This window comes from Grammomys surdaster, unplaced genomic scaffold, assembly GCF_004785775.1.
Source record: "Grammomys surdaster isolate TR1022 unplaced genomic scaffold, NIH_TR_1.0 126109, whole genome shotgun sequence".
NCBI lineage: Eukaryota > Metazoa > Chordata > Mammalia > Rodentia > Muridae > Grammomys > Grammomys surdaster.
This window is the reverse complement of record NW_021620917.1, coordinates 3,257,190-3,265,280: the sequence shown is the minus strand read 5'-3', so window position 1 is coordinate 3,265,280 and position 8,091 is coordinate 3,257,190. Positions and strand designations below refer to the sequence as shown.

Here is an 8,091-nt window from a genome sequence, read left to right as displayed (position 1 = left end):
CCCTCACTGGGGGATTCTAGGCAGGGGCTCTACCACTGAGCCACACCTCCAGCCTCTCAATGGGAGATTCTAGGCAGATGCTCTACCACTGAGCCACACCCCAGCCCCTCACTGGGGGATTCTAGGCAGGGGCTCTACCACTGAGCCACACCCCAGCCCCTCACTGGGGGATTCTAAGCAAGTGGTGTACCATTGAGATTTCTCTGCTTTTCATTCAGATATGCAGTCTTGCTACATTGCCCTAGCTAGCCTTGAACTCGTTCTGTAGGCCAGGCTGGCTCAAGCTTTCAGTCATCCTGCCTCAGCCTCCTGAGTAACTGTAACTTCAGACTGGTCCAGTGACCTAGATTATGCCTTTTTTTTTTTTTAAATTAAAGAAAGGAAACTTAAATCTAGAAATTTATACCTCTGAAAAAATACTGATAATAAATACTGATTCCATGACTAGAGATATTGTTTTCAGTCAGAAGATCTTAGAATTTTGTGGCTTGAGAGATGGCTCAGTGGTTAAGAATGCTTGCAGCTCTTGAAGAGGATCTGAGTTCAATTCTAGGAACCCCATGTTAGGTGGCTCCCAACTGTAACCTCAGCTCCAGGAAATCTGATGCTCTATTCCAGACTCCAAGAGCACCTGCACACACATGGCATACACTTGCACACATACACATAAATTACAATTTTTTTAAAAAGATATCTTAATTAAAAACAAAAAGGCTTTAAAATTGTGTCATTCCTCTGGTCAGTGAAGAAACATAAAATATAAAATCCATGCTTCCATGGAGAATCCCACTTTAAAGTTACCCATTCCATGCTGGACTGTTGTAAAAAATATTTCATCTCAATCCGGAGCCTCTACCCACCTTTGATCATTCAGTTCCCCGATAAAGACACACAATTTATATTATTTACAGTAGCCTTAATCAGCACTAGAGCTGGGCAGAGATATCTACACTCTATGCTATTACCATCTACTTTCCTATCTATAACCCGAGTTATTACTTACTATGATTTATCTGGACCGCTCTTAACCCCAATTGGCCAGCCCTCATGGTCATGCTTTCTTGACTCCTAACCCACAGTGTCTTTCTTCCCTTCCCACATTCTGCTCCCTCTCTTGGTCGTCTCCTCTGACTCTAAGGCTGGAACACCAAGCTCCACCTATCTCAATTCTGCCCAACTATAGGCTGTAAGCATCTTTATTTGCCAATCAGAAATAACTTGACGGCAAGGTCACATGAAGTCACTTGAGTCTACTGTAGACTCTCATCTCTGGGGCAAACAGGCTTGGGGGTCGCACTTAGCATTACAATACCTAGAACAGACCACACAGCAACAGCATTACAATGCTAGAACAGACCACACGGCAACCACTGGACTCCAGGTAAGCATGCACCAGGTGTAGCTAACTCAATCAACCTGACATGGTTGAACATAGCCTGTTTTACGGCCAAGGTAAGGAAGGTTAAGTGTTGGTCCTAGTGACTCAGGGGCTGGGCCCAAGCCTTCTGTAGAACTGAGGCAGCATGGGTGGCTGATAGAAGGATGGGTCCTCAGGGAAGACAAAAACAAAACAAATCAAAAACTTATGACAGAATGACTGCAGGTGCAACAAACAGCTCAGAACTCCCTGGTGAGAGGGCAGCCATGGCAACAGCATTGGCCAGCTGTAGAGAGTGGATACCTGGTGCTGTGATATCTTTCTGGTCACATATGTTGATGCAAAACAACAACAGACTCTGCTCTCTTCTCAAAGGGGGATAGTTTATTCTGGAGTAAAATATCAAACTATAGGCATGGTCCAGGAACATGGATTTTGGTTATCCCCACTACACATTCCAATGTGGTAATGGTTTATGGGGTTCTCCTAGCAACAGAGCAAAGAAAATCGTAAGTCAGGACAGTTTTCAAATGTGTTAGTGGGAACCAGGTCCCAGCAGAGAGGTGAAGTCACTGTCACAGGCCTCAGATATGGATGACACACTTAGCTTTGGGTGTTTGTTGCAAGTCAAGGGGTTATTTGTACATTTCAGAGAGTTTACCTAATCATCCCAAGCTGCTAGGCACTGCAGCAGTATAGTAATAGAATAAATGCTATTTGGGGGTTGAGATAGCCCAAGATAATTTGTCTGTAGACCTGTGGCTTCTACCTATTGACAAACATTGGTAGTCTAATCAGTTATCAACCTTGGAAAATGTTTGACAAGGAGGAAGCTTTTTTTCTTGGGAATGTCAGCTAACACACGGAATCTGAGAAACGGCCACCAGGTGAGCCCTGTGCTTGCACTGTGCCTGTGAAGTGCAGTCTGCTGCCTGGAGCACAGGGAATCCCAGAGGCCTGGGAGACGTGTCCTGTGGTACCTGCTTGAGCTCAAGAGTCAGAGGGTGTGCCTGTGGGGGTCGCTTTTCACATATCTAACCGTACGGAACTTACAGAGCCAGGTTCCGTCTCAGACGTCTGCGGAGCTGTGAAAAGCTATTTCTGCCAGGAAAGCCTGTCACAGAGGGGACTGCGGACAGGGTACAGGGCCTAAGCAGGTGCATCCACCATTAGGGCCCATGGGCTGCATGAGCCCTGAGATAGCTATGAGTGTGGCCCACAAAGCCATCAACTTACTTGAAACATCACAAAACTTTTTTTGTATTATTGATTTTTTTCAAGCTCTCAAAAATATTGCTCACTGCACACATTCTACCCCATTCCCTTCTTCTTTCCTCCTCCACCCGCCATGGGTCCCCTTTACCCCCTACATAGTGTTCCTTCTACATATGTACATATGCACATATGGATGTATATATGATTTCACGTATCTGTATAAAACCTAAGAACCACAAACGATCTCTCATTTGTGAGTTCTCAATATGATACATGCCTTCTATGACTGTCTTCAATTAAATCCATTTTTCTGAAAACAATATAGCCTCATTTAACTCCACACATGTCCACTGTGTGGAGCCAGAACTGTGGCTCAGTAGCTGTTAGCTCTTGCAGAGGACCTGGGTTTGATTCCCAGTACCACACTGAGAACCTTACAACTGCCTGCAACTCCAGTTCAAGAGGATCTGGTGCCCTCTTCTGGCCTCTGTGGATGTTACACACACTTGGTACAGACAGCGGAGGAGGAACATACACAAATTAATTTGTTTTTGATGTCCCTGCACAGGCAGTATATCTTTCTTACTCATTGCTGTGCTGCCAGATACCTGGATTGGCTCCACAGCCGTGACGGTGAACAGTGCCAGCTGTGAGGCAGATATGCAAGTGTCTTTATCAACTCGGAGGCTTTAGGGGAAATGCCCAAGAGAGCTTTAGTTGCGTGATGATTTCCCGTAACTTGATTGCACGGTTCTCAAGCATGAACTCTGTATATGACAGCTTCTATCACCGTGTTGAAAGGTTGAACATTCCTGGAAGCAAGCAAGAGCTGAGAGGGGCTGTCTTCTTTCTGGAAGTGTAGGTGGTTCTTTTTGGGGGAAAAAAAAAAAAGTAGGGCAGGCCTGGGACGGGGCATCCGCCATCAGCCACCCTGGGCAAACTGCAATCTTTCGAGCCACCTTGCCCCTGTGTGTCTGACCTGCTGGGGCCACTGCTGTTAGCACTCACTGGAGCAAGGCTGTAGGAACCATGTTCTCTGCACATGGCTGTCCAGCCACTGTGACATCCTCTCACTATATGGTACTGGGTGTCCAAGAGTCTCTGAAGGCCCAAAGCTGAGTCCCCTGGGGCACTTCCAAGCTCTACTTCCACATGACTGAGTGAGATGGTAGAAGAGGTAGCCCAGGAGGACTGGCCAGGCATCTCTAGGCTGCACTCCTTGGTCAGTAAATAAGAAGGGAAAGCAGCTTGGATCAACTGTTAGAAACCTCAGAACATTTGAACTCCATAGCAGGGAGAAAAGCTGGTCCCATCACAGACAAGAAGTGCCCATAATGGCCATTCAGGAGCCTGGACTTACCACCTCATACACACCGTTCATCACTCTGGACAGGAGTGAGGATTGTGTCACCTGGTCAATCTGGCAATGATAGCCACCCTATTGATGACCCACAGTGACTGAGTCTGAAGGTGAGGGTATACTCAGTCTGACTTCTGTGTGGGTGTGTCCTCCTGGTCTCCAATGGAGGACAGGAGGAGATGCACCATACAGTTGGGGAAGTGGCTTGGCAGCTTAGAAACCCCTAGAGCCAAAGGCTAGACCAGGAGGACCAGGAGTAGCAGTACTACCTGAGGGCATGCAGGGGACTGACCAGCTGTACACTAGGAGGAGCCATGTCTCCACAGGCAGGAAGCAGCTGCCCCATCCTGATCCCTGCAGAGGGTCCCTACTCACAGGCTGCCCCACAGGGCAGCTTGATGCCTTCCTTTTTACCCTGCTGAGTCCCCATTGTTTAACGAGAACGCTTGGGTTGTCATTAATTTTTTTTTTTTTTTTTTACATGTCACAGCACCCCATCCATTCTGGTTTTAATCAGAAGCCCAGACCACACACGGTCCTGGAGCCCAGAAGGCAGTCTGCCCTGCAGCTCATGGTTGGCTCTGGGAAGTTGGCAAGGCTTCTCCCGAAGCCAGCAGGCAGGCATTGGGGTTGCTTGGTTGGAGGGATTTGATCATTAATAATGTCTGATCAACCGTGACCCCTTCATAATCAGAGAACTCAGAGAGACACGCAGAGCCAGCCAAACCCTGCCACTTTGGAGTTTCGGAAATTAGAAGGGGTATTCAGCTATTTAACGTAGAGCCTTCAAGCTCAGGAGGCCTGGGCAGGGAGGCTGGGTGGCTGGAATTGTGGAAGGGGGGCGTGGGGAAGGCCACAGCAAGAAGAAACTAGAAAGGGGGGTGAATAATGCAAGTGTAACTATGCAGTAATCCTGCCTGCTACAAGCAGTGTGACAGCCTGCTCAGGGCAGGTCTGGACTCTCCTGCTGGGTTGAAGGGAAGGCCTGCACCGTAGGAGGGAAGGCCGAGGAGGATGGAAGAGCCAGAGGCTCAGGCTCATGACAACCTCCTGTGGGGAACAGTGCAGGGTCCTGGGTCTGGTGGTATTCTCTGAGCGTGCAGCATCCCGAGGAAAGATGAAGCCGTGTTCACATCTTGTTCCCGTGAAGGATGAACTGTGAGACTTTCACAGAGGACTGAGCTCAGACAGCAGGCGCTCATCACCAGGGCTGTGACCTCCCTGTCAGTGTGCGCCCCGCAGAGCTTTGGAAATCGGGAAGGAACAGAGAGAGGGCAAGCCGCGTTTGGGTTTCCAATCTGGGCTGATTATGGGGTGTCGGGAGTGTAGGTTTTCTGGGCAAGTAAAGAAATAAATGGCTGGTAGGACTTCCCTGACTCTGTTCCGCTCCCACAGGGTACCAGATTGCCTACCGCCTGGCCAGCGGCAGTCCTCACACCTTCACCACTGTTGAGGTGGGTGCCACCGTGAGGCAGTTCACAGCCACAGAGCTGGCCCCGGAGTCTGCGTACATCTTCAGACTGTCTGCTAAGACAAGACAGGGCTGGGGGGAGCCCCTGGAGGCCACAGTTATCACCACTGAGAAGAGAGGTAAGCCCCCAGGCCCAAACCTGACTGTAGCCGGCAGGGCACACAGCAGTCTCCTCAACCCCACCCTTCCCCACAGGGCTCAGAAGCCTGGACAAGAGAGGGAGCTAGGCAGAGTGCCTTTTTCATTTTGTAAAGTGTGTGTGGCATATTTGTGTGTGTGTGTTCAGTATGTGTGCCGGTACTTATGCACATGTGTGTGCATCTGTGTGGAGGCCAGAGGTAGAGTGTCTTTGCCCCAAGACTCTCCACCGTATTTTTTGAGACAATGTTTCATTGAACTAGGTTGGCTAACCAGCCAGCTCTAGGGGATCCACCTCTCTTTGAATCCCCGGTTAAAGACATGGGCCATGGTGTCTTTAATACAGTTCCTCATGCTGTAGTGACACCCCCTTCCAACTATTGAATTATTTCTGTTGCTACTTCGTAACTGTAATTGTGCTGCTTCTGTGGATTTTAATGTAAACATCTGTGTTTTCTCATGGTCTTAGGTGACCCCTGTGAAAGGGTTGTTCAGTCCCCAAAGGGTGACCACATAGGCAAGAGCCAACAGACTAATGTAAGGATTCCACCAAGATTCCACTTGCAGAACCAGAGAGTTTATTAGGCCTGCTTACCATGCACGGAGGGTGGGGTTTCACTTACAAGTGTACAAGTACCCCCCAAACAGCTGCACCACACATAGTGATGGCCTCATGGAGTCTCGTCTTTAGTCAGCCTACTACTTCCTGGATAATCTAGCATCTACCAGGATCACTTGCAACTGTCTAGGTGGGGAGAAGGAGGGAGAGATGGCTGGAATCCCAGGTGAGGGTCCCGTGACCCTCCTTTCCTCCATCTATGGAGGAGTGTCACTAACTCCATCACGGTTACTGTACATATAACTAATACTATATCCTTCTGCTCAATTAGTTACTATAGCTACTAGTCCAAGATATCCCTACTCTAAAATAACAATATTGTGCTCAGAAAAAAGCCATACAAGGGATGCTTGCCATCACAGCTAGACCCCACGGTCCGAGAACAGGGCCAGAAGGGCTCATGGGAAACACCTGAGCTCAAGGCTCAGGACTTTGAGGCCTCGGGCAAACCCTTCCTTCTTTGCTATGGCACTGGTTTGGGAGGCTGGTGTGGGACAATTAGCACAGTGCTCGGGACAGCGGCTTTCCCTGTCATCTGCAAGGCTCTCAGGGTGTGATGCAGAAGCTCAACCAACTTGAATGAGTGTCACTGTTGCATTCATGGTGATGTTTATTACAAGATCTAAGGCAGGCCATCTTAGGGAGCAAGGAGTGTAACTCAGAGCACTTTAAATCTAAGCGGAAGGAAGCTGGCACAGAGCTCCCTCTTTCTCTGGTTGCCTTCAAGTATCAAGTGTCATGGCCCCTGCTCCCATCCCCAGCTCTCACCAAAGCCTCCTAAGGTTTTATCAGGGAAGAAACCAAGTCTCCATCACAGAAGAAGCCCGCTGAGTGACGAACCGGTCATGCTGCCCTGAGACCCACTGTGCCTGCCTTGTGCGCAGACACGGTCATTCCTCATCCAGTGAGCACCAGCAGAGAGTCAGGTCTCACCTCCATACCTGGAACCAGCAAGTTCCCAGCAAGCTTGAGGTCCATCGGCCTCCCCGACTGAGCCGGCATCCTTCCAGTGGCTGCAGCCTGGTCAGGCCACCTGCCTCTGGGAGTCACCAAGCTGAGCATACCCCTGTTTCTAGGGTTTTCACAGCTTCAGACTGCCAGTCAGCCTGTGTTAGCCTTTCATTACTATGACAAAATATTCCAGAAAAACAATGTAAAAGAGGAAGGTTAATCTTGCCTCATGGGCTCATATGTGCTCAAAATGTGGCCGTGGTAGCTGGGACTGCAGAGATGGAGAGGAGCCTTTGTTCATGGGGCCCAGGCGCTCCTACAGAGGGTTTATGCTTCACAGCAGGGCTTGTCAGCTCTAGGAGGTAGGACAGCCTGATCTCTCTACGATAAAGATAGTCTTAAAGCAGGCAGGGACATCAAATGGTGATATAGCCCAGGCTGGTCTTGATCCTCCTGCCTTTGGTCTTTTTGTTGCTGCTGCTGCTGCTGCTGCTGTTGCTGTTGCTGTTGCTGTTGTTATGGTGGTGGTGGTGGTGGTGGTGGTGGTGGTGGTGGTGGTGGTGGTGGTGGTGGTGGTGGTGATGGTTGGTTGGCTGGGTTGGGTTGGGTTGGTTTTTTGAGACAGGGTTTCTCTGTGTAGCCCTGGCTATCCTGGAACTCACTCTGTAGACCAGGCTGTCCTGGAACTCAGAAATCCGCCTGCCTCTGCCTCCCAAGTACTGGGATTAAAGATGTGTGCAGCTACCACCAGGCATCCTTCTATTAAATGTTGGGGCTACAGTGCCCAAAAGGGTGTATGACATTACCCCTAGCTATAGTGGGTTCTGAAGACCAAACCATGCCTCATTCACGCTAGGCAAACACTAGACTAGCTGAACAGGAGAGGCAGCACATTTGGGAAGATATTTTTTCTCTCTCTCTCTCTCCCTCCTTCCCTCCCTCCCTCCCTCCCTCCCTCC

The 8,091-nt window shown here is 49.3% G+C and overlaps 1 protein-coding gene across 1 annotated transcript in view; it reads left to right on the top strand.

The window, feature by feature from the left end:
* Sdk1 (sidekick cell adhesion molecule 1) overlaps positions 1–8,091 on the top strand; it is a 620,720-nt gene that overhangs the window by 520,288 nt on the left and 92,341 nt on the right. Inside the window, exon 28 of the mRNA XM_028756035.1 lies at positions 5,349–5,543. Within this exon, the coding sequence (XP_028611868.1) occupies positions 5,349–5,543 (195 nt within the window). The remainder of the gene's footprint in view (positions 1–5,348; positions 5,544–8,091) is intronic.